This window comes from Macrobrachium nipponense, chromosome 41 (assembly GCF_015104395.2).
Source record: "Macrobrachium nipponense isolate FS-2020 chromosome 41, ASM1510439v2, whole genome shotgun sequence".
Lineage (NCBI taxonomy): Eukaryota > Metazoa > Arthropoda > Malacostraca > Decapoda > Palaemonidae > Macrobrachium > Macrobrachium nipponense.
In genome coordinates, this window is record NC_061102.1 from 17,679,481 (window position 1) to 17,707,310 (window position 27,830).

Below are 27,830 nucleotides of genomic sequence, written 5' to 3' on the forward strand. Positions count from 1 at the left end.
TACTAAAAAGGCTGATTATGCAGGGACAAAACATGAGGATTCGAGTGTAGGGGAGGCCGATTTACTTGCCGCCAATTGTACAGTGCACAAAGAAAAACAGCTTTACTCGGCGAACGTTAAAATCATCATTGCGAAGTCTCGAAAATAAAGGAGTCATAATACTAGACAGGGAATTAGTATAATCCTGAATTATAATCACTTCAAGGAAGAGTTAGAGAGAAGGGAAATGAAGTATATGGGCGTGTCAGTAATCTCTTTTATCCCTTCCTTGAGGGTCAGTGTTTTTCCATCCTGCTTCCTTTACTATCTTCTTACAAATCTGCCTTAATAAGAGCATTAAATACTCCTTTCATATTCTCATTCTTCCATCTTTCTTTGCAACCTCTCCTAACAGTTGTTTCATGTTGCAACTTGGGGGGGGGGGCCGGTTCCTCCTGTTACACCTTTCAAACCTCCTTTAATCTCAGTTTCCCTTCCAACGATGAATGAGCTTAGGTCCCGGTGCTTGGACTTCGGCCTAAATCTTATTATCCAACCCATTAAATCCTCCTGTAGAAATTCGCCTGGAAAAAAATAAAGTTAAATATGTTAAATCTGATTACTTGGTATTTGAGTAAAAGTAATCTCCCAGATAAAAGTAGTACAGTTCAGTCCTCTCCCCCCCCCCCCTCCCCACCACCCTAACCCTTTGACAGCAAAGAAAATGGAATATTTACCAAAAAAAAAATCATATTTGAATTTCAAAGGTAGAGTGAACTCATGTCGCTCGACGCAATGCCATTTATTGGTTTTTCTTTATGAAGTCCGTCCGTCCATCGGGTGTAATAGAGCATGAACGACAAGCCAAGTCTCTCTCTCTCTCTCTCTCTCTCCTCTCTCTCTCTCTCTCTATATATATATATATATATCTATATATATATATATTTATATTATATATATATATATATATATCATGATTGTGTTTCCCATTACAAATTACCTTAAATGAACCAAAAATTAAGAGTTGTCCACCTGATTTGTTCAAATACCTCTGAATATTGAATAAGTATATATATATTTTTGAAACAACACTCTCCTTGCATAGCAATTCACGCAAAATCATGATTGTGTTCCCCATTACAAATTACCTTAACTGAACATAAAATTAAGAGTTGTCCACCTGATTCGTTCAAATACTTCTGTAGATTGAATGAGTTTACATATTTTTGAAACAACAGTCTCCTTGCATAGCAATTCACGTAAAATCTTCCGAGTCTCGCTCACGGCCATATAATCAATGGAAATTCAAGTTCTGCAGATACAGACTCCGCGGAGAGAGAGATCTGCACCTTTAAACCTGCTCCACGCGTCGGGGAATTCCTCGCGATTTTTCAACTCTTGTCTCCGGTTAATGATTTTCGTTGAGTAATTCAAAGAGACTCTGGATCATATCATTCCCCAGCCTTTTGACGTTCTGAGTTATGCAGAGCAGGAGGAGTAGGAGGAGGAGGACGACGACGACGACGACAACGACAACGACAACGACAACGACGACGACGAGAAACGAGTCACGAACCTAAATTCAGCGTTTCAGATGAATTAGCTGTTGCCCCATGAGTCTCCGTCGGGTCGAACGCCGTCAGGGAAAGTTGATCACAACACACACACACACTCTCGAGCAACTGACGGCTCGAGAGTTATTGCAATCGATGCTCTCAGACTTGAGAAACTATCCGGGAACTTGCTGGTTCATTTCGACGAAGGCTCGGTCGACATGACGCGTAGTTTCGCAGGTGATATGGAAGTTTATGTAAATGTTTATGATGTGTCCTGACGGCTGTCGTTTTATGATAGGAGGGTGGCTCTACATGGTATCATCCTTATAGTATAGGACCGGTAATAATCGATAGTTTGGATCCTATCAGTTATTATATATGGTATAAATTTGTATAAATATAGTACACATATGCGCACATATATATATGTTTAATATTTGCGCCGCCTTATTCATTCATGTCTCGTTAAGCAGGTTTTAAAATGTTAGGCAATTTTATATTTCCCACATAAGCTGATTAACAAATGTAATACGTGTTTACAAGAATGGGTCCAGTTTCTTTCGTACGCAGTAATTAGATTGGATGAATTCTAAAGCAGAAGTGTTGAAAGAATAAATTTTGCATCCGCCTATCTCATAATGATATAAATCTTTTAATTTATGTAATTTGTCATAGTTTTTAGTTTTCTGTAAAAGAAAACTATTTTAACGGCCTTGTCTGTCCGTCCGCCCTCAGATCTTAAAAACTACTGAGGTTAGAGGGCAGCAAAATGGTATGTTGAATGTTGATCCGTAATCGTACTTCTGGCAGCGTTATAGTTACCGACGACATAGGCCACCACCGGTTCGCAGCTGAGTTTCATGGGCTGCGGCTAAGAGCTGTATGGGCCGTGGCTGAGGCCACCACTGGACGGGAAACTCAATTACGCAATTTTTACTTGTTATAATTAATTCGTCTTTGGCCGTTGTTATTTAGTTATACGGTAGACTAATTGAATAGCATTCAATATCCAATTTCTATCAGTATTACAAAACATTCCTTTTAATAGGAGTCAAACATGAATAGCCACTATGTTGAAATCATTCCTGAATCCTGCTATTATTCCCAGTTAACTGTCAAAGTATAAAGGAGTGCATATGAATGAATCTCGATCAAGAATGAATGGATGAATGAATGCCCCCTTTGAGTATACCTACTGAATCCCCGTCGGGAGGTAGTGCCGTCATGCACCTCACACGGTGCACTGTAGGCATTACTTAAGGTTTTTTTGCGGCCTCCCCTCGGTCGCTTGCTGCCGCCCTTTTCATTCTTTTTACTGCACCACCGTTCGCATTCCCTTCCTTCCAACGTGCATTCCACCCTCTCCTAATAATTGTTTCACAGTGCAACTGCTTTTTGAGGTTTTCCTCCTGTTCCGCCCTTTAAACCTTTTTATTGTTAGTTTCTCTTTCAGCGTTGAATGACGTCGTAGGTCCAAAGCCCAAAATTTGACATTCCATTCCTGTAAATGCTCAGTCTCACCTATTCCCGATCCGTTCCAGGTTTCTACAAGGAGGGGATTCCAGAGCCGCGGGGGAACTTAGCCAACACCCACCCTTATTGGCAGCACGTCCAGTACAGGAGAAAAGTCGACGACGAACTCAACAAGGTCTTCACGAAATTCAGGGAAATCTGGTGAGTGGAAGTCTCCGTCTTATGGAGCAACTCGCTCGTTTTTTAACGTTTTGCTGAAATATTGTCGCTAGATTTGAATTCTGTTTTTTTTTTTTTTTTTTTTTTTTTTTTTTTTTTTTTTTTTCAAGGGCGTTTGAAAGGGCAACAAAAGCCTTTGTTTCGTTCACCGTATGACAACGAGAAGATGGATCCAGCTTGAAAGCTTGATTTTGTTTTCTTTATATAATGCTGATTTTCGGGTTTTTGTGTGTGTGTGTGTGTGCGTGTGATTCAAGGGGCGTTTGAAAGGCCAAGAAAAGCCTTTGTTACGTTCACTGTATGACAACAAGAAGATGGATCCGGGTTGAAATCTGTTTTCTTTGTATAATGCTGATTTGATTTGATTTATTAATTTTTTTTGTTATTCAAGGGACATTTGAAAGGGAAACAAAAGCTTTAGTTTCGTTCACCTTATGTCAACGAGATGGATCCAGCTTGAATTCTGTTTTCTTTATTTAATATTAATTTTCTCTTATTCGAACTCATTTCCCAGTCTATCAGTGTTCTGCAAGATCATTTAACTTGTTTTATTTTATCGTCTGCTGCGGCATTTCTTCTGCGCATTCTTAGAAGCTATCTTATTAAACACCACTTTTTTTGCAAGTACATATTTCATATATTAACTTTATTTCCCGATAGAACTTAATCCTTAATCCTTTCTATGAAGAATTGTATTTGTAATCATTCCTTTCTATTTTCGTTTAATCTGCCTTCTACTCTTAGTTGCAATGATTCCTTTCATCTGCCTTCTACTCTCAGTCGCAATGATTCCTTTAATCTGCCTTCTATTCTCAGTTGCAATGATACCTTTAATCTGCCTTCTGCTCTCAGTTGCAATGATTTCTTTAATCTGCCTTCTGCTCTCAGTTGCAATGATTCCTTTAATCTGCCTTCTGCTCTCAGTTCAATGATTTCTTTAATCTGCCCTTTGCTCTTCCATTGCAATGATTCCTTTTGTTATTCTGCCTTTTGCCTTCAGTTGCCAATTGATTCCTTTTAATCTGCCTTCTGCTCTCATTGGAATGATTCCTTTAATCTGCCTTTCCTCTCAGGTTGTTGCAATTTGAATCCTTTAATCTGCTTCTCAGTCCGGCCAATTGATTTCTTTAATCTGCCTTCTGCTCTCAGTTGCAATGATTTCTTTAATCTGCCTTCTGCTCTCAGTTGCAATGATTTCTTTAATCTGCCTTCTGCTCTCAGTTGCAATGATTCCTTTAATCTGCCTTCTGCTCTCAGTTGCAATGATTCCTTTAATCGCCTTCTATATATCAGTAGGCAAATTAATTCCTTAATCTGCCTTTCTTTGCTCTCAGTTCCAATGATTCCTTTTATCTGCCTTCTACTCTCAGTTGCAATGATTCCTTTAATCTGCCTTCTGCTCTCAGTTGCATGCATTCTTTAATCTGCCTCTGCTCTAAGTTGCAATTGATTCCTTTAATCTGCCTTCTGCTCTCAGTTGCAATGATTCCTTTAATCTGCCTTCTGCTCTCAGTTGCAATGATACCTTTAATCTGCCTTCTGCTCTCAGTTGCAATGATTTCTTTAATCTGCCTTCTGCTCTCAGTTGCAATGATTACCTTTAATCTGCCTTCTGCTCTCAGTTGCAATGATTCCTTTAATCTGCCTTCTATTCTCAGTAGCAATAATTCCTTTAATCTGCCTTCTGCTCTCAGTTGCAATGATTCTTTATTTCTGTCTTCTGCTCTTGCCTGTTTCAGTTGCAATGATTTTCTTTATCTGTGCCTTCTGCGTCTCAGTTGCAATGATTTCCTTTTAATCTTCCTTCTGCTCTCATTGCAATTGCCAAGATTTCTTTTAATCTGCCTTCTACTCTCAGTGCTCATGATTCTTTAAATCTGCTTTCTGTTCTGCTCTCAGTTGCAATGATTCCTTTTATCTGCCTTCTACTCTCAGTTGCAATGATTCCTTTTATCTGCCTTCTACTCTCAGTTGCAATGATTCCTTTAATCTGCCTTCTACTCTCAGTTTCAATGATTCCTTTTATCTGCCTTCTGCTCTCAGTTGCAATGATTCCTTTTATCTGCCTTCTACTCTCAGTTGCAATGATTCCTTTAATCTGCCTTCTAACTCTATGGCAATCTCCAGTTGCTTTGATTTCCTTTTGATTCTTTTTTTATCTGCCTTCTGCTCTCAGTCGCAATGATTCCTTTTAATCTGCCTTTGTACTCTCAGTTGCATTATTCTTTAATCCTGCCTGGTGCTCTCAGTTGCAATGATTCCTTTAATCTGCCTTCTGCTCTCAGTTGCAATGATTCCTTTAATCTGCCTTCTGCTCTCAGTTGCAATGATTCCTTTAATCTGCCTTCTGCTCTCAGTTGCAATGATTCCTTTAATCTTCCTTCTACTCTCAGTTTCAATGATTCCTTTTATCTGCCTTGTACTTTCAGTTGCAATGATTCTTTTCTGCCTTCTATTTCCTCAAGTTGCAATGATTCCTTTAATCTGCCTTTACTGCTCTTTCTCCAGTTGCAATGATTCCTTTAATCTGCCTTCTAACTCTCAGTTGGCAATGATCCCTTTTACTCCTTGTACTCTCAGTTTTGCAATGATTCCTTTTTATCTGCATTTTATTTCCAGTTGAATGATTCTGTTCCTGCCTTTTACTCTCAGTTTGTTGCCAATGATTTCTTTAACTTCTTTGCCTTTACTCTCATTTGCAATTTGATTCCTTTTTATTCTGCCTTTTCTACTCTTCAAGTTGCAATTATTGCCTTTTAATCTGCCTTCTACTCTCATGCAATGACTTCCCTTTTATCTGCTTCTCTCTCAGTTTGCACATGATTTATGATGCCCTTTTAATCTTGCCTTCTACTCTCAGTTGCAATAATTTCTTTTGTGTGCCTTCTACTCTCAGTCGCAATGATTCCTTTTATCTGCCTTCTACTCTCTGTTACAATAATTTCTTTTGTCTGCCTTCTACTCTCAGTCACAATGATTCCTTTTGTCTGCCTTGTACTCTCAGTCGCAATGATTCCTTTTATCTGCCTTCTAATCTCAGTTGCAATCATTCCTTTTATCTGCCTTCTATTCTCAGTTGCAATGATTCCTTTTGTCTGCCTTCTACTCTCAGTCGCAATGATTCCTTTTATCTGCCTTCTGCTCTCAGTCGCAATGATTCCTTTTATCTGCCTTCTACTCTCAGTCGCAATGATTCCTTTTATCTGCCTTCTACTCTCGATTCCTTTAATCTGCCTTCTGCGCTTCAGTTTGCAATGATTCCTTTTATCTGCCTTCTGCTCTCAAGTTGGCATGATTCCCTTTTGTCTGCCTTCTCTCTTTCAGTTGCATGATTCCTTTTATCTGCCTTCTACTCTCAGTTGCAATGATTCCTTTAATCTGCCTTCTACTCTCAGTCGCAATGATTCCTTTTATCTGCCTTCTACTCTCAGTTGCAATGATTCCTTTAATCTGCCTTCTACTCTCAGTTGCAATGATTTATGATGCCTTTTATTCTGCCTTCTACTATTCTCAAGTTGCTAATAAATTTTCTTTTGTGTGGCCTTCTACTCTCAGTCGCAATGATTCCTTTTATCTGCCTTCTACTCTCAGTTACAATAATTTCTTTTGTCTGCCTCTACTCTCAGTCCACAATGATTCCTTTTGTCTGGCCTTGTTACTCTCAGTTTGCAAGCATTCCTTTGAATCTGCCTTTTACTCTACAGTTGCAATGATTGCCATTTTATCTAGCCTTTCTACTCTTCAGTTGCAATGATTCCTTTTATCTGCCTTTGTACTCTCAGTTGCAATGATTCCTTTTATCTGCCTTCTACTCTCAGTTGCAATGATTCCTTTTATCTGCCTTCTACTCTCAGTTGCAATGATTCCTTTTATCTGCCTTCTACTCTCAGTTGCAATGATTCCTTTAATCTGCCTTCTACTCTCCGTTGGCAATTGATTTCCTTTTATCTGCCTCTACTCTCTAGTGTGCAATTATATATCCTTTTATCTGCCTTTTCTTACTCTCAGTGCAATGATTCCTTTTATCTGCCTTCTGCTCTCAGTTGCAATGATTCCTTTAATCTGCCTTCTACTCTCAGTCGCAATGATTCCTTTAATCTGCCTTCTGCTCTCAGTTGCAATGATTCCTTTTATCTGCCTTCTACTCTCAGTTGCAATGATTCCTTTAATCTGCCTTCTACTCTCAGTTGCAATGATTCCTTTTATCTGCCTTCTACTCTCAGTTGCAATGATTCCTTTAATCTGCCTTCTGGGCTCCTCAGTTGCCATGATCTCCTTTTAATCTGCTTCTGCTTCCTTTTCAGTTTGCAATGATTCCTTTAATCTGCCTTCTGCTCTCAGTTGCAATGATTCCTTTAATCTGCCTTCTGCTCTCAGTTTCAATGATTCCTTTAATCTGCCTTCTGCTCTCAGTTGCAATGATTCCTTTTATCTGCCTTCTGCTCTCAGTTGCAATGATTCCTTTAATCTGCCTTGTTCTCTCAGTTGCAATGATTCCTTTAATCTGCCTTCTATCTCATTGCCAATGATTCTATCTGCTCTTTTGCTCCTCCAGTTGGCAATGATTCCTTTTATTTCTGCCTTCTGTTCTCTCAGTTTGCAAGATTTCCTTTGTAATTTCTGCCCTTCTACTCCTTTCATTTTCAATGATTCCTTTTAATCTCTGCTTCTTCTCTCAGTTGCAATGATTCCGTTTATCTCTGCCTTCCTGCTCTCATCGCAATGATTCCGTTAATCCTGCCTTCTGCTCTCAGATTGCAATGATTCCTTTAATCTGCCTCTGCTCTCTTTTTGCAATGATCCTTAATCGCTTCTGCTCTAAAAAGAGTTGCAAATGATTCCTTTTAATCTCCTTCTGCTCTCAGTTTTCAATGATTCCTTTAAATCTCCTTCTGTCTCCGGTTTTGCAATGATTCCTTTAATCTGCCTTCTGCTCTCAGTTGCAATGATTCCTTTAATCTGCCTTGTACTCTCAGTTGCAATGATTCCTTTAATCTGCCTTCTATTCTCAGTTGCAATGATTCCTTTAATCTGCCTTCTCTCTCGTTTGCATGAATTCCTTTAAATCTTGCCTTCTGCTCTCAGTTGCAATGATTCCTTTAATCTGCCTTCTACTCTCAGTTTCAATGATTCCTTTTATCTGCCTTGTACTCTCAGTTGCAATGATTCCTTAATCTCTTCTACTTCTCAGTTTCAATGTTTCCTTTATCTGCCTTCCTCCTCTCATTGCATGATTCCTTTTAATCTGCCTTCTACTCTCAGTTGCAATGATCCCTTTTATCTGCCTTGTACTCTCAGTTGCAATGATTCCTTTTATCTGCCTTCTACTCTCAGTTGCAATGATTCCTTTTATCTGCCTTCTACTCTCAGTTGCAATGATTCCTTTTATCTGCCTTGTACTCTCAGTTGCAATGATTCCTTTTATCTGCCTTCTACTCTCAGTTGCAATGATTCCTTTAATCTGCCTTCTACTCTCAGTTGCAATGATTCCTTTAATCTGCCTTCTACTCTCAGTTGCAATGATTCCTTTTATCTGCCTTCTACTCTCAGTTGCAATGATCCCTTTTATCTGCCTTGTACTCTCAGTTGCAATGATTTCCTTTTTATCTTCCTTCTACTCGTCAGTTGCAATGATTCCTTTTATCTGCCCTTTATATACTCTCAGTTGCAATGATTCCTTTTATCTGCCTACTCCTTTCAGTTTGCCAATGATTCCTTTAATTCCTTTTGCCTTCTACTCTCAGTTTCAATTGATTCCCTTTTAATCTGCCTTCACTCTCAGTTGCAATGATTCCCATTTTAATCTTCCTTCTACTACTCATTGTCCAATTGATTCCTTTATCTGCCTTCTACTTCTCAGTTGCAACAATGGAGTCCTTTAATCTGCCTCTACTTTTCTCAGGTTTGCAATGATTCCTAATTCTGCCTTCTAACTCTCAGTTGTCAATTATTCCTTTTATCTCCTTCTACTCTCTTGCAATTGATTCCTTTTATCTGCCTTCTACTCTCAGTCGCAATGATTCCTTTAATCTGCCTCTAGCGCTTCAGCGCAATGATTCCTTTTTATCTGCCTTCTGACTCTCGTCACTGATTCCTTTTATCTGCCTTCTACTTTCTAGTTGCAATGGATTTCCTTTTAATCTCCTTCTATTCTCAGTCCGCAATTGATTCTCTTTACTCTGCCTTCTATCTCAGTTGCAATGATTCCTTTTAATCTGCCTTTTCTACTTCTCAGTTTGCAATGATTCCTTTAATCTGGCCTTTCTGCTCGACAGTGTGGGAAGGATTCCTTTAATCTGCCTTCTCTCTCAGTTGGCAATGATTCCTTTTTAATCTGCCTTTCTATTCTCAGTTGCAAATGATTCCTTTATCTGCTTCTATCTCAGTTGCATGATTCCCTTTTATCTTGCCTTCTACTCTCATCGCAATTATTCTTTTATCTGCCTTCTACTCTCATTGCAATTGATTCCTTTTTAATGTCTGCCTTCTAACTCTCAGTTGCAATTTTGATTCCTTTTATCTGCCTTTCTAATCTCAGTCACATGATTCCTTGTTATCTGCCTTCCTAACTCTCAGTTGCAATTGATTCCTTTTATCTGCCTTCTAATCTCAATCACTTGTATGCCTTTTATCTGCCCTTCTACTCTCAGTTGCCCAATGATTCCTTTTATCTGCCTTCTAATCTCAGTCGCAATGATTCCTTTTATCTGCCGTCGAATCTCAGTTTCCGCAACTGATTCCTTTTAATCTGCCTCTCATCTCATCACAATGATTCCTTATCTGCCCTTTCTACCTCAGTGCGATGATTCTTTATCTACCTTCTCTCTCAGTTGCCAATGATTCTTTTATCTGCCTTCTACTTCTCAGTGCAAATGATTCTTTGTATCTGCCCGTCTACTCTCGTCACAAGATTTTCCCCTTTTTATCTGCCCTTGTCTACCCCATCAGTTGTGCAATGATTCCCCTTTTATTCTTCCCTTTACCCCCTACTCTCCAAGTTGTTGCCAATGGAATCCTTTTAATCTTCCCTTACCCCTAACCTCTCCCAGTTGGCAATGATTTTCCCTTTTTATCTGCCCTTTGCCCTAATCTCAGTCACAATTGATGTTTCCCCTTTTTATCTGCCTTTTTTACTCCTCAAAGTTATTGCAATGGGAATTCCTTTTTATCTTGCCACTTCCTACTCCTCCAGTTTTTTGCCATTGAATTCCCCTTTTTACCTGCCCCCTTCCCTAATCTCAGTCCCCCAATGATTCCTTTTTATCTGCCCACCCCTTCTGCTCTTCAGTTTGTTTTTTGCCAATGAATTTCTTTTTATCCTGCGCTACCCTCTCTACCTCTCAGTGTGTTGCCATGATTCCCTTTTTTCTGCCCTTCTACTCTGCCAGTCACAATGAGTTGTTCCCTTTTATCTGCCCCTTCAGCTCTCAGTGTTTTTTTGCAATGAATTCCGTTTATCTGCCCCCCCTTTCTTAATCTTCAGTCCCCCAATTATTCCCCCCACCTTTTTAATCTGCCCCAGTCTACTCTCAGTTTGTGCAATGATTTCCTCTTAATCTGCCCCCTTTCTAATCCTTCAGTCCCCCCCGCAATTGATTTCTTTTATCTGCCCTTCCCCCTAATCTCAGTACCCGCAAATTGATCCCTTTTAATCTGCCTTCTTCCATCTTCAATCACAATGAATTCCTTTTATCTGCCCCCCCTTCCTACTCTCAGTTTGCCAATGAATTTCTTTTTTTATCTACCTTCTACGCTCAGTTTTTTGCAATGAATTCCTTTTTATCTTGCCCTTCTACTCTCAGTTTTGCCCAATGATTCCCCCTGTTTTTTATACTGCCTTCCCTAACTCCTCAGTTTCCCGCCATGATTCCTTTTTTTATCTGCCCCCTTTCTAAACTCCTCAGTTCCCCCCACATGAAATTTCCTTTTATCTGCCCTTCCCTCTCCTCAAAATTGAATTCCCTTTTATCCTGCCTTCTACTCCTCAAGTTTTTACAATGAAATTCCTTTTTATCTGCCCTTCTACTACCTCAAGGTTCACAATGATTCCATTTTTTATCTACCCGTCTTTACCTCTCAGTTTTGGTGCATAATTCCCTTTTTTGTTATCTTGCCTTCCTACGCTTACATTTGCAAAATGAATTTTTCCCCTTTTTTATTCTAATCTTCTTTCTTTCCTCAGTTTTTTTTTATTGGCAATGATTCCCTTTTTATCTACCCCTTCTAACTCTCAGTTTTTTTTTTTCCAATTATTCTCCACCTTTTTTTTATCCTTTCCCCCCCTCCTTCCTTAACTCTCCAGTTGCACATGATTTTTCACACTTTTTTATCTTACTTTCTACTCCCCTTAGTTGCCAATTAATTCCTTTTATCTTCCCCCTTCTACTCTACCATCCCACCCCCCGCAATGATTTTCCCCCTTTTTATCTTACCTTCTACTCTCCCCCATTTCCAATTATTCCTTTTTTATCTGCCCTTCCTTACTCTCAGTTTTTGTTTGCAATGATTCCCTTTTATTCTACTCTCTCCCAGTTTGCAATGATTCCTTTTATCTTGCCTTCTACTCTCGTTCAATGATTCCTTTTATCTGCCTTTACTCTCAGTTGCAATGATTCCTTTATCTGCCTTCGACTCTTTGTGGCAGATTCCCGCAAATGAGTTCCTTTTATCTGCCTACTGCCTCAGTGGCAATGCCATGATTTCCTTTTAATCTGCTTTCTTACTCTTCCAGTTGTTTTCAATGATTCCTTTTATCTCCTTCTAGACCTTACCTACTTTTAGCAGTCGCAATGATTCCTTTTATCTACCTTCTACTCTTAGTTCCAATTATTCCTTTTGCTCTCTCAGTGCCAATATTCCGTTTGCAAGGATTCCTTTTATCTGCCTTTCTGCCCCTCCTTTTCACCTTCTACTCCCCAGTTGCAATTGATCCTTTTATCTGCCTTCTGCTACTCGTCAGTTCCCAATGATTCCTTTTATCTGGCCTTCTGCCTCTCAGTTGCAATTATTCCTTTTATTTTCTTCCCCTTCTACTACTCATTCGCAATGATTTCCTTTTATTTCTACCTTCTACTATCAGTTCCAATTATTCCTTTTATTCTTTCCCTTCTACTCTCATTCACATTATTTTGATCCTTTTATCTACCTTCTACTCTCAGTCACAATGATTCCTTTTATCTACCTTCTACTCTCAGTCGCAATGATTCCTTTTATCTACCTTCTACTCTCAGTCACAATGATTCCTTTAATCTGCCTTCTACTCTCAGTCGCAATGATTCCTTTTATCTACCTTTCTACTTCTAGTCGCAATGAATTCCTTTATCTACCTTTTACTCTCAGCACAATGATTTCCTTTAAATCTGCCTTCTACTCTCAGTTTCCACTGATTCCTTTTATCTGCCTTCTGCTCTCGTGCAAATTGATTCCTTTATCTGCTTCTACTCTTGTCTCAATGATCCTTTTATCTGCCTTCAGTCGGCAATGATTCTTTTATCTGCCTTCTGACTTCTCAGTTGCAATGATTCCTTTATCTGCCTTTTTACTCTCAGTTGCAATGATTCCTTTTATCTGCCTTCCAACCTCAGTCCGCCATGATTCCCTTTATTTCTGCCGTTTACTCTCATTTGCATGATCCTTTTATCTGCCTTCTAATCTCAGTCGCAATGATTCCTTTTATCTGCCTTCTACTCTCAGTCGCAATGATTCCTTTTATCTGCCTTCTACTCTCAGTTGCAATGATTCCTTTAATCTGCCTTCTATTCTCAGTTGCAATGATTCCTTTAATCTGCCTTCTACTCTCAGTTGCAATGATTCCTTTTATCTGCCTTCTACTCTCAGTTGGCAAATGATTCGCTTTACTCGGCCTTTTACTCCTCAGTTTGCAATTATTATTTTATCTGCCTTCTGCTCTCAGTTGCAATGATTCCTTTTATCTGCCTTCTACTCTCAGTTGCAATGATTCCTTTTATCTGCCTTCTACTCTCAGTTGCAATGATTCCTTTTATCTGCCTTCTGCTCTCAGTCGCAATGATTCCTTTAATCTGCCTTCTATTCTCAGTTGCAATGATTCCTTTAATCTGCCTTCTGCTCTCAGTTGCAATGATTCCTTTAATCTGCCTTCTGCTCTCAGTTGCAATGATTCCTTTAATCTGCCTTCTACTCTCAGTTTCAATGATTCCTTTTATCTGCCTTGTACTCTCAGTTGCAATGATTCCTTTTATCTGCCTTCTACTCTCAGTGCAAGATCCTTTAAATCCTGCCTTTACTCTCAGTTTCAATGATTACTTTAATCTATACCTTCTACTCGTCAGTCCCCCGATGATTTCCTTTTATATCTACCTTCTACTCTAGTTCCTAGTCCTTTTATCTTCTTTTTCTAACTTCAGTCGCAATGATTCCTTTTATCTATCCTTCGAAACTCTCAGTGACAATTGATTCCTTTTAATCTGCCTTCTAGTCTCAGTTCCAAATTGATTCCTTTTATCTAACCTTCTACTCTCCAGTCTGCAATTATTCCTTTTAAAATTTCCTTCTAACTTCCATTTCGCAAGATTCCTTTATCTGCCTTCTAAACTCTCGTCAAATTATTCCTTTTATCTTCCTTCTACTCTCAGTCACAATGATTCCTTTTATCTACCTTCTACTCTCAGTCACAATGATTCCTTTTATCTACCTTCTACTCTCAGTCGCAATGATTCCTTTTATCTACCTTCTACTCTCAGTCACAATGATTCCTTTAATCTGCCTGCCTTCTACTTCTCAGTTCGCAAATGATTCCCTTTATCTTCCTTCACTCTTAGTCCTTCCAATTGATCCTTTTGTCTACCTTCTAGTCTCTGCAACAATGATTCCATTTTAATCTGCCATTCTACTCTCATTGAATTGATTCTTTTAAGCTGCCTTCTGCTCTCAGTTACCGCAATTTTGATTCCTTTTATATCGCCTTCTACTTCTGCAGTTCAATGATTTCCTTTTATCGGCCTTTCTGCTGTCAGTTGCCAAATTTGATTCCTTTGTCCTTGCCTTTACTCCCTAGTCGCAATGATTCCTTTTATCTGCCTTCTACTCTCAGTTGCAATGATTCCTTTTATCTGCCTTTTACTCTCAGTTGCAATGATTCCTTTTATCTGCCTTCTAATCTCAGTCGCAATGATTCCTTTTATCTGCCTTCTACTCTCAGTTGCAATGATTCCTTGTATCTACCTTCTAATATCAGTTGCAATGATTCCTTGTATCTGCCTTCTACTCTCAGTTGCAATGATTCCTTGTATCTGCCTTCTAATATCAGTTGCAATGATTCCTTGTATCTGCCTTCTAATCTCAGTCGCAATGATTCCTTTTATCTGCCTTCTAATCTCGGTTGCAATGATTCCTTTTATCTGCCTACTAATATCAGTTGCAAGTATTCCTTTTATCTGCCCTCTACTCTACTCTCAGTTGCATTGATTGTGCGTCTTCTCTAGTTTTTTAATCAGTCCTGAAATCTGAACGCCTCTGGGGACTGCAATCAGTGAGGAACGTCTGTCAAAATGGCCAATCTATATTCGTAACTGTAATACCCTACTAGGTAACACCTAATATAAGATTATTTCCCCCATCCTATTACAGATATTTTAGCGTAAGGAAGAAGAGAATCATACTGCAAGAAACCTTCTGCATGCATTTGCAATATTTATTTAGAATTAAAAACCAAACAGAAAATTAATTTTTGGTTAAGATAATTAATTTTTAGTTAATCAGGCCAGTTTTAAACACCTTGATGCAATATAAGAAACGCTGTAAAGTCACGAATGAATTTAATATTGTTTCTGCAAGAGACATTGGTATGTAAACTCATTTGTTTCTATTGCCCGCCCTACTCCCGTAAAAACGTCCAAATCAAATGAAAAGTTGTCATGTTTAATAATGACAAATAAAGATAAAAAAAAATGTTAGAAAATTGGTAGAATGGCACACGAGGGTAAAAATAACAGGCAGTGGGTAGAACGAAAATAACAATCCCTTATGGAAGAAGATTACATCATTGAATTGTGACTGGGGAGTCTCTCTCTCTCTCTCTCTCTCTCTCTCTCTCTCTCTCTCTCTCTCTCCTGGACAATACCAGTTCCCAACAACTCCTAAAGGCTGAAACGAAAGTTTCCCGTGTGACAGAGCGCTAGAAACACTCCGGAAAATACCCCTATGTCTAGCCCTGTGGTTCTTCAACTGGGGGGTGCGCCCCCCTCTAGCGGGGACGTCAGCAATTTCCAGGGGAGGCGCGAGCCACAGGAAAAAATAAAAAATCTCTAATTATATACGTTATTCTCTTAACAAGACTGAGGAACTAATATTCAGAAGTTTATTTTAAAAAATGCAAGTGTCGCCTTATAACGTTAGTTTCTTATAGTATACAACTCAAGTTAGACTCGTTGGGCCTACCATGTTTTGTAATTATTTACCCCCCTACTTATCCCTCGAAACCCCTTCTCTTCCTCTTCTCACCCCCCCTCCTCTCCCTTTAAATCTGGGAGGGAATTTTACTCATATTTGCAAGGTGGGCGTGGAGGGAAGGTAGTCAAAACTTTAAGAAACAATGGGACTTTAGGCTGTATAGAAATTCTCTAAAGAAGATATAGTATATCTATCAAAAAGGTCAAAAGCCTCAAACTTCGCTGCCCACATTCTGTAACGTAATCATTACTGTGAAGTCGAAGTTTCTTTGTGAAAGTATAAGCGTGTGAATTATGTATGTTACCCATCTTGCTTGGTGAGACGTTCCCGCGTGAAGTCAGATTAATCAACAGATATCACAAGTTTAACATACGACTAGAATTGGAGAAATATCTAGAAGTGTTCGTGAATTATCGGTGATAAGATTAGTGTGAAAATAGTAGGATAAAGCGTCTTCTAAGTTAGTTTATCAAGTGTAATACTGTAAATCAGAACAAGATGGCAGTAAGTTCCAACTGCGGGAAGAAATGGCGTAATTTAGCTTGCTTGGCGGATTCGCAATACAATGAGGTAGCAGGAAGGGAACTGGCATTTCTCATCTATGAAATCAGCAACAGTCCTAACCAAAAAGATACAAAAGCATTCATAGATATATTAGAAGGATATAATCCTTCAAACTGGAACAAATCTAATGAAAACATCTTGAAAATAATTGAAGAAGTTCCAAATAAAATCCAAGTGGTCAAGAGACTCATAAAGAAAATATACATAAACCAACATATTCCGACAAAGAAAATGAATAAGGTGAATCTTGTGAATATCCTAATTGATGCATTAGGAAAAAGAATGCCAAAAGCATGCAAACTGTGTAAGGTTTGGTATAGCATAGTCAATCCACAAAACCTAATCAGAAAATGTGCTGCATGCAACATTCCGACCCATCCACAGTGTGCTGAGGTAATGCAAGATATGAGAAAAGATACAAGAATTTTTTGTTCAACATGTCTATCATGGATAGACAATGTTATTAAATCAAGATTGAATGTACAAATAGTTGAGGATGAAGAAGAAGAGGAAGAGGAAGAAGAAGTAAGAAGAAGTAAGAAGAAGAAGAAGAGGAAAACGGAAGAAGAGAAGTAAACAAAAATGAAATGACAGAAAAAAATAAGGAAAACAAAGAACAAGATAAAAGTATGGATGCAGAGATACTCATTGATACTACATATGAGGCAATAAAGCAGCATACCTATGAAGAAATAAATTACGATATGACAACAGAAAAGCAAATCCCGAAGAGGCTCTACCCAGATCTACACAATGACGGGAAAGAGGATAAAATAGACAAGAAAGACAAAATCTGCAACCTTTTGAAAAGAGGGAATTGCAGATTTGGAGAAAGATGTTACTACAAACATCCTAAGGTATGTCACAACTATGAAATATATGGTAAATGTGCATACCTAGATGGCTATGGGGATGATTGTAGAGATCTGCATCCAAAAATATGCAAAAACCTAAAAGAAGGAAAAGGATGTAAGTTCGACAAAAAATGCAAATATATGCACCCTGTAGCCATGAATCATAATCAAATAAATAACCAACCAAGTAATAAAATCCAAAATAAGAAAGAAACAAATAAAGAGAGGAATAAAGAATATCAGGTAAAAGAGAGAAGCAAACCACCAATGAGATATGCAGAGGTGTCAGCAAAAAATTTCAAAGCATCAGCTCCAAAATTCTACTCAAGAGATAATAACTGTATTTATTATGCAAGAGGATATTGCAGAAACGGAGAAAATTGCAGATTCAGACACAAAATGAATAATTATGATGAAGGAAGATCAAATATTATGGAAAAGTTGGATTTTTTAATGTCAGAATTTCTGGAAATGAAAAAAAGAACAACATACCAGAACAGGAAAGAGACATGGGAAAATGGGAAAATCCTTATTACTACCAATATTAAATGAAGGAGAAAACACGCAAACCATCATAGTGATGAATGCGCAGGGTTTAGTTACGAGTAACTCAAAAAGAAAAATAGAGTACTTAGAAGAACTAACCCAAATTGAAAAGAAAATAGATATAATGAATATAAGTGAAACCTGGTATTCCCAAGAGACTGGGAATGATGATCAAATAAAAGGGTTCCAAACTTATAGATCAGATAGAAAAAATAGGAATCAAGGAGGAACTGCAAAATATATGGGAAAGACAAAAAACAAGGAAAAATATATGAGAAATATAGTAACTCAGAATGTGAACTAATAGCGGTAGAATTTGAATCTGAAAAATTAATGAACATAGTAATATATAGACCTCCTAATACTAAAGAGTTTGACTTAATAATTGAAAAATTGGATGATATATGTAGAAATCACAAGGACTGGACTATTCTCCTATCTGGTGACTTCAACTTTCCTTTCGTAGAATGGAAAGAACGAATAGGAGATTGTGGTTGTACTTATACATATAAAAAAGAGAGTAATAGTAGTGCAGAAGATAAGAGGCAATTCGAAAAGCTATTAGATATGCTACTAGAATACAACATTCAACAAATAAATCACCTGCCAACAAGAAAGGAAAATACTTTAGACCTAGTATTTGTGAACGAGGTGAATTATGTTAAAGAAATAATAGTTTATAATGCGAGTATTTCAGACCATAATGTCATAGAATTAACAGTTCATTCCAAAGCAAGTGAAAACAGAGATAAGCAAGAAATGAAAAAGTGGGAAGGATATGGAAAATACAACTTCTACAGTAAAAATATAAAATGGTCAGAAATAAATGAAGAATTAAACAAAGATTGGGATAACATTTTCGTAAGTGATGACATAAGGGTAAATACGGAGATATTATATAAAATATTAGAGAAAATAGTGGATAAATATATACCGACGAAGAAAAGTAAACATCATTCATGCATACGAAGAGACAGAAGGATCTTGTTCCAGAAAATCAGAAAGTGGAAAAAAGGTCTTGCAAAAGAAAAAAATGCATGGAAAGTTATAGAACTAAAAAGTAAGATAGAAAATGCAGAACAAAAGATTATACAATCAAAAGAAAATGAAAAACGGGACTTGGAAGAAAAAACCCTATTAAATATCAAGCAAAACCCCAAACTATTATACTCATATGCGAAGAAGATGAATAAAAGAAGAATAGAAATAGGCCCTCTGAGAATTGAAGGGAGATTAACGAATGAAAAAAAGGAAATTTGCAACATACTGGCAGAACGATAGATAAGAGAGAATTCACCCCTAGAATAGATAATGAAGATAATGATATAGAAGTAAGGGACGAAAATAGTGAATATTTAGCTGACATAGAAATTAATGAAGCTGATATTGTGCAGGCAATTAATGAAATTAAAAATGGAGCTGCTGCAGGGCCTGATGGAGTCCCTGCTATTTTGTTAAAGAAAGTAGTTCATTCTATCGCAAAGCCACTTGCAATATTATTAAGACAAAGTGTAGATACAGGCAAGATTTATGATGAGCACAAATTAGCATATATCACCCCTACTTTCAAAAGTGGATCAAGACTAGAGGCAAGTAATTATAGGCCTGTGAGTCTAACATCACATATTATGAAAGTGTATGAAAGGGTAATGAAGAAAAATATTATGAAACATTTAATAAAAAATAATTTGTTTAATATAGGACACACGGTTTCGTACCCGGAAAAAGTACACAAACCCAACTGTTAGTCCACCGTGAGAACATATTCAAAAATATGAAAAGCGGAAATGAAACAGATGTGGTTTATCTAGACTTTGCAAAAGCTTTTGACAAAGTAGACCATAATATATTAGCAAAGAAAATTAGAAAACACAATATCGTAGATAAAGTAGGAAGATGGTTAAAAGAATTTTTACACAACAGAAAACAGATAGTTATTGCAAACGATGAGAAATCGGATGAAACCAAGGTAATATCCGGTGTGCCACAAGGTACGGTGTTAGCTGCAATACTGTTTGTTATTATGATTGAAGACATAGACAGTAATGTTAAGGATTCGGTAGTGAGTAGTTTCGCTGGTGACACAAGAATAAGTAGAGAAATTACTTGTGATGAAGATAGGAACGCTCTACAAAGAGACCTTAACAAAGTATATGATTGGGCAGAGGAAAATAGGATGGTATTTAACTCTGATAAATTTGAATCAATAAATTATGGAGACAGAGAAGGAAAGCTATATGCATATAGGGGACCTAAAATAATGAGACAATCACAAATAAGGAAGCAGTTAAAGACCTTGGTGTGATGATGAATAGGAACATGTTATGCAATGATCAAATAGCAATTCTTTTGGCAAAATGTAAAGCAAAAATGGGAATGTTGTTACGGCACTTCAAAACAAGAAAAGCTGAACACATGATTATGCTTTATAAAACATATGTTCGTAGTCCACTTGAATATTGCAATATGATATGGTACCCACACTATCAAAAGGATATTGCACAAATAGAGAGTGTACAAAGGTCCTTTACAGCTAGAATAGAAGAAGTTAAGGACCTTGACTACTGGGAAAGACTACAATCCTTAAAATTATATAGTCTAGAGAAAGGAGAAGAGAACGCTACATGATAATTCAGGCATGGAAACAGATAGAAGGAATAACAGAAAATATCATGGAACTAAAAATATCAGAAAGAGCAAGCAGAGGTAGATTAATAGTGCCCAAAACTATACCAGGAAAATAAGGAAAGCACAGGACATTAATCCACTACGCACCAGCATCGATAATGCAGCGTCTATTCAATGCGTTGCCAGCTCATCTGAGGAATATATCAGGATTGAGCGTAGATGTGTTTAAGAATAAGCTCGACAAATATCTAAACTGCATCCCAGACCATCCAAGATTGGAAGATGCAAAATATACCGGAAGATGTACTAGCAACTCTCTGGTAGACATTAGAGGTGCCTCACACTGAGGGACCTGGGGCAACCCGAACGAACTGTAAGGTCTGTAAGGTAAGATCGATAAGAATTTTCTTTATCTACCCTCTCATTTTCCGTGAATCTCTCTCTCTCTCTCTCTCTCTCTCTCTCTCTCTCTCTCTCTCTCTCTCTCTCTCTCTCTCTCGTCTCTCTCTCTCTCTCTCTCCCCACATGTACTTCAAGCCCCCCAACGTAAGAATGAAGTTTGTTCGTTAAATTAAGATCATAAAGGTTTATTGTTTACGAAGCAAGCTTTCTTCTCATTAGACAGTTGAAATAAAAGCCTCTAAGACGCCATATTAATTAGTCTGTTATTAGACCTCTCTCTCTCTCTCTCTCTCTCTCTCTCTCTCTCTCTCTCTCTCTCAGAGCACACATGAGTAAATATTAGTTCAGACTAAAGGGAATTCACTCGTCACAAGTTTTCTTTCCCCCTTAAGTATTAAATTCAAGTTATAACTAAATAAATAAAATGTAATCAGCACCTCTCTCTCTCTCTCTCTCTCTCTCTCTCTCTCTCTCTCTCTCTCTCTCTCTCTCTCTCTCTCATGAATCATAATGAGAATTTTAATTAAACGCATTCACAACGGGAGGAGGAAAGGCAATAAGAAATATACGAATTAAATGAGGAAACGTCTTTGCAAAGTTGCTGAATAGAAGGAACGTGAACCGAGACAGATGTTCGACTTAATTTTGACTTTAATCAGAACGTTTTTATGTACAAACGTTTAATGGTGATGAGAAGGCCTTACCGAAAGAGAAATGTATCGTATCGATGAACATGTGTTTATCATGGCCTTTTTTTATTTTATTTTATTTTATTTTATTTTTTATTTATTTATTTATTTTTTTTTTTTTTGCATATTCATTACCAAGGTACGAAATGACTTCTCGGACTCCTGTATATTACTTGAATATTGAACATTATTCAGGAAAGGTTTGGCACGCCTTATGTTTAGCTACAGTGCAGGAGATGAACAACTCGTTTGCTTACAAAGATAAACTGGAGCATATTTGACCGTTGTCTCCTGATCATCAACTAACTTGTCCTTTTTTCTATATTATATATATATATTTATATATATATATATATATATATATATATATATATATATATATATATATATATTATACTTATATTTATATATATGATATATATATATATATATAGATATATATATATAATATACATTATATTATACTTATATTATAATTATATATTCTATTATTATATTATTAATATATATATATATATATATATATATATACATATGTATCTGATTTTCCAGGCAAACATGCTTGCTTGCTTACACACGTAATCAGGCACTTGAAAGGCATGGTAACTTAACAAATGCACATATCAGATTCAACCTAGACAAGATGGTAGTTGAACTTTCGTTAAATAAACACGTAAAAAAAAAATAAGAGAGACCTCAGTATAAAGAAACTGTGTATCAGAAAAAATCCTGTCTCGAATTTCTTAGTGACGCTTAAATGCAATCATTTGGGCCTTTCAGAAGGTACTTCAGGTTATAATAGACTTTTGATAGTTTAACACTAATGGAGAACATATATGCCTGTTTGTAGAGAGATTTACTATGTTCAACTGACCATAAAGTTACAGGACCCATTTTTTTCCCGCCAGTATATGGTAAGTTCAGATTGTGACATACAGGAAGATATAGCAGAAAATTTCTTATAACATAAAAGTCTCTTTTTCGAGTTACATTATCTTTAGTAAAAATGTTTTCTAGTGACTTACAAAGAAAAAGGTTCTGTAATTCTATCTTGTGATTTGTAAAAATGAATTACCATCCTTACAGGAAAACTATAAAGCATCGCATTAAGCAATAATAATAACGTATTATGATTTGCATTCGAATTGCCATTTACATTTGAATCCAAAGTTCGTTGATTATTTTATACATTAAACAAGCAACTAAGTCGTTAAAATGGCATTTGAAGACTATTAACCTTTTGCAAGACGTATAATGCATGATCCTTGTGTTTACTCTGGGTATTAAGTAAATGCAGCTTTTGAATCATATGAATAGTAAAAATATATAATTTTTATTTGTAATTCACATCTAATCCTTTAGTTGAACCTTTTGTAATGAAGAAACTTTTTTTTTTTTTTTTTTTTTTTTTTTGGGGTGGGGTGGGGGGGGCGTTGATTACAGGGGATCAGGCCTGCCGGGTAATGCGGGTAGACACAGAAGAAGAAATTAAGAAAAATAGACAATAAAGACCTTGAGTTTTGTACGCGCACATTCTTTCTTACTTGGCTCCATTAAATTTGCTCCTGCTCTGCTGAAATAGTAGCGAGACGGTATAAATTACAAATTAAAATGGCGTCCTTAAGAAAATTGTTCAACCAGTTACATCCAGTATGACTCATATAGCCTATGATACTGTTACTTTTAGTTAAATATAGGCATATTCTAGTTTTGTAGAGTGTAGTCACTGCTTGTCATCCCTCCGAATGTGTAAACGATTGCAATGAAATCGACAGCATGACTATTAAAATGTTGTAAAATTTCCTTAAATCAATATGAAATACCATTCTGCATAGCTCTAATAAAGTCCTCGTGTTTAAATTTAGAATGGTGAACACGCTGGACAATAATATTTTATCAGACAGTACTATCATTGTCCAGTGATTCAAGTGCACCGATTCGAACGCAGAGATTCCCTGTGCAACCTCTGTATTCTGGTGAACCTCATTTTCGAAAGACAACATTGCAGCATCGCGGAAAACTGCTGACTTCAATCGTATTTTCCTATTTTTTCCCCCATTTTTATGAAGATGAGTACTATGTGATTTTATTTCAAGGGATAATATAACGTTTCCTTTTGATAATATCGGCAGAATGTATTTTAGTTCGGTAAAACAACCATTGCACAATAAATGAAGATGAAAAAAACCACAGGTTAACCAACTTTTCGAAACCATTTCCAACCAATCAGCTTCAAGGAATGGTTATGACGTAATCAGTGGGCGGGGCTTAGCCGCAAAGCTAGGTGGACTTTGCTGTAATCAAGTTTGGCTATCGTAAAGATGTCCAAGATTTTCAGTATAATGTTTAGTTATTCAGTTTGGCATTGCATGCCTAAACAGCACTTCCTGAGGCACATACATTGTCTTATATGCAAATCAGTCCTTACTAGTTAAACCCCGCCCCCACCCTCAAGCTTCCCAGTAATGAACATTGATGCCTATACCTCCATTGCATACTTTCCCTTATTAATTCACCGCCCGCCAAAATGAAAGAAAAGACCATTTATAGTACTTCCGGTACCCTTTATCAAAGTTAGGGCCGAAAGTTTGTCGGAATGGATTCACGGCGTCATTTGCATACGAGTAGGAGGCGCGAAATTCCGGTACTCCGGCAAACAATGGTTAGCTCGGCCTGGACGGAATATGAAATCAGCGAAGTCTGCGCGTCTTCCGTTGAACAATGCCTCCTCGCATTCTAGGAGAGCGCTGTAAGGTGGTTGATAATGAGAGCTACGCATTTGCTAGATTAATGCGCGCCCACGCTCGCGTGCCCGTTCGAGTTCTGCGCAGAGTCGTAAAGGCTTATGAATGGCGTTTGTGGTTTGTTTGCTCGGAAGTGAAAATAGTCGTTTGTGTTCTTGGAACCAAGCGCGAAAATAGCCGAAACTTGATTTGTTAAGTTTCGCAACTCCGTTACCGAGGAAGATTATGATTTCTTACATTGCACAGTGTAGTTGCCATTCGTTAACAAAGACAAAAGCAGTTGTAGACTCATTACAAGTCATATTTTCCATTTAAAGTTATTTTACCACTTTAGCAGTATACTTAGAATATGATAAAAATAACGCTAAACACTTTACAAACCCAAAAACACAAGTGTCCTAATTTTATTTTTTATTTGGCATTATTAAAATGGTATGGGCAGTGGTAAACCAAAGAAACGAGTAATTATTATTAATGTTCGTTAATTAAGTAACATATTTATAGTCTTTCCAAGCAATTTTGCCTTTCGGTTACTGCACTTGGTTTCTCTATTTGGTTCTTCGTTCGGGGTTAAGCCTCTTGGCGATGTGCGTATTCTGTGATCGTGAAGTAATGGATAGGTTTTAAGGTTATCGTGGCAATAGGAAAGTCATCGAATAATTATAAATCTAGAAAAAAGTGGTTATATAAATATACTGGTATATATAATATATATATATATATATATATATATATATATATATATATATATATGTGTGTGTGTGTACACCCACACACACACACACACACATATATATATATATATATATATATATATATATATATATATATATATATATATACATATATATATATATATATATATATATATATATATATATATATCATAAATATACAACGTGTTAGTGGTCTTTTTCAGAACGTGTATATTGTGAAATTTCCCAGGAATTCTATTTAAGCTGGAGGAGGATTATTCTCTGAACCTGACGTTTGTTTCATAACTTTACCTCTCCCTTTAAACTACGTTGGACCTTTCATTCCCATTTCCCCATCTCTTCTCCCCATGCGCTTAGTAACATTCCATTTTTTCGTATCCCTCTACTTGCAATTTATCTACCGTTTAACAAAGCGTGTTTTTTTTTTTTTTTTTTTTTTTTTTTTTTTAAGCTACAAATGCAGTCATTAGCCACTTTTTCTCTGTCTGTACTTTGATCACGTTCATCGATTCTGCTTTGGGGAAAATTTAATTCGTCCTTCGATTAAAAACAAAACAACTCTTTGAATTACTTATCTGTTTGGTATAAATGTGATGTGGCAGCCTGTAGGGTGCTACGTTACTGTCTGAGAGAAGGAAGACGCAAAGTAACATGAAAGGAACTTGAAGAACTCTAACTACTTCTTACCTAAATAAGAAGTAGTCGAGTTCTTTAAGCTAATGCCCGAAAGTTCCTTTTTACATGTTACGGAACTTTATATCTTCCTTCTCTCGGACAGTAACGTAGCACCCTATAAACCGCCACATCACATTTATACCAGTTTTTCTAACAAATGGTTGCAGAATGATATCAGTTGAGGGCTTGAAATGATTAGTCTCTCTCTCTCTCTCTCTCTCTCTCTCTCTCTCTCTCTCTCTCTCTCTCTGTTGTAGATGAATATCAGTTTAGATGAAAGAGAACTCACTCGACTCATGTTGTTTCTCTCTCTCTCATGTGCGTGAATTCTGTTTATAAGTAAATAACTGAAATGAAGTCGTCGACACCAGCTCGCTCTCTCTCTCTCTCTCTCTCTCTCTCTCTCTCTCTCTCTCTCTCTCTCTCTCTCTCTCTCTCTCTCTCTCCACACACACACACACACACACACACACACACACACACAGCACACATGGGTAAATATTAGTTCAGACCAAAGGAAATTCACCCATAACTAAATAAATAAAATGTAATCGGCACCATTCTCTCTCTCTCTCTCTCTCTCTCTCTCTCTCTCTCTCTCTCTCTCTCTCACACACGGGTTGGTAATACTTGCGACAGTATGAATAGGATTCAGTCGTAGGCACCCTTATCATTAATTCTATTCACCTTTTATCTCTCCGAATCTGGTTCAAAACAGAACAGCAGTTTCTAGGGAAAGAGATCTTGAGGCTTCAGATCTAGATATATCACGTAAAATTCTATTAGACCTAACATGCCTCGGCTGGAAATTGATAAATCCAGCTCTGGAAATGTACTCTCTCTCTCTCTCTCTCTCTCTCTCTCTCTCTCTCTCTCTCTCTCTCTCTCTCTCTCTCTCTCTCTCTCTCTCTCTTGTAATTCCAAAGTCTTGTGTATCTCAGCTTAATTAGAGTAATAGAAAGTACGGTGAAATTCAGTGCATACGGAGGGCAGTTTCTCAAGTTAATAATAAATATAAAATTCCTTGGTGGTTTTAGATAGAAGGGATCTCTCTCTCTCTCTCTCTCTCTCTCTCTCCTCTCTCTCTCTCTCTCTCTCAGTAATATTCCTAAATGTGTGTATGGCAATTTAGAAGAGGCCAGGAAGAACTCAGAACAATTATGGATACAATATTAGAAATTAATGAGGAGAAATAGATCGGGGCAAGGACAGGCAGCTGCGCTCTACTTCTTCAGATTATGCAGCTGTGACAGAGAGCTGTTCAGCCATTTGTTCAGCACACCTTGCCTGCTGATTTACGTGGAATCTTAATCGTTTAATTTGAAGCGCACCATTGAACATCATTTTATTGTTCCAGTATCTCTCGGTTGTCAGGTCAGGATTGTACTGCGATTCAGTCTAGTCCTTTTCTCTTATAATTGTGGGTAACTCATTAAGGAGCCGTTGTATTAAAGGTAGGATCTTTCTTACGGCCAAAAGTTTCGTTTGGTTACATCAGAACATTTTCAAATTTGGTAAAATGTCTTCGACAACAACTTCTAAAGTGGTACATACATACATACATACTATATTACATATATATATATATATATAGATATTATTAATTATATATAATATATATATATATATATATATAACAGAAATACTAAACCCATCAATATTCAGATTAATATTACGAAATGTTCATCTAAAATCTACTATACCAGACTGGAAAGTTGAAAGTTGGCCAGACTTGAAAACCTTCGGTCTAAGGGTACTGAAGCTCCATTACGAGAATATCGAATACTTTTCATGGTTGTATACAGTAGACCTTTTGATATAGGCTGACAATACCTTTATTCTTTCCTGTTTTTACTCCCTTCAGCGAAAGTGACATAACATAAAGAAGTCTCGTGTTTAATAGGTGTTTTACAAGTATACAACAGTTTCCAGGTGCGATATATATTTTACCAGATTTCTGTATAACTTTGAATTTAACGAAGATTCACATAAGAGAAACCATAACTATTGGAGTAGTCAGAGTCACAATTTCAACTCATTCGATAAAGAAAAAAAAAAAAAATTAGACCCACCGAAGACTGTCACTTTATATTTAATGGTAAATATTTTACCCATTTCGGAGATTATTCCAAGAGAAATGGCTAGGGTACAATCATGGAAAATGTGTTATCATCACAAAATAAAAGGAATAACTCCTTGTAGTAAAGCTGACGGCCGTGTTTGCATTTTTCTGTATTTTATTATTATCCCGGTTGATTCGCCTTATACCTTTACGTTTATATTTATCTCAGCCTTGCTTTATTTATTCAACGCTGCACTCTGCATTGTTGAAAAAACGCTTACGAAGGAACAAATG

General features: G+C 37.1%; 1 protein-coding gene across 8 annotated transcripts in view; it reads left to right on the forward strand.

Moving 5' to 3' along the window:
* LOC135212547 (high affinity cGMP-specific 3',5'-cyclic phosphodiesterase 9A-like) overlaps nucleotides 1–27,830 on the forward strand; it is a 640,308-nt gene that overhangs the window by 592,978 nt on the left and 19,500 nt on the right. For all 8 annotated transcript variants that reach the window (XM_064246080.1, XM_064246078.1, XM_064246079.1 and 5 more), the window contains one exon: nucleotides 3,077–3,209. In XM_064246080.1, coding sequence (XP_064102150.1) covers nucleotides 3,077–3,209 — 133 coding nt within the window. The remainder of the gene's footprint in view (nucleotides 1–3,076; nucleotides 3,210–27,830) is intronic.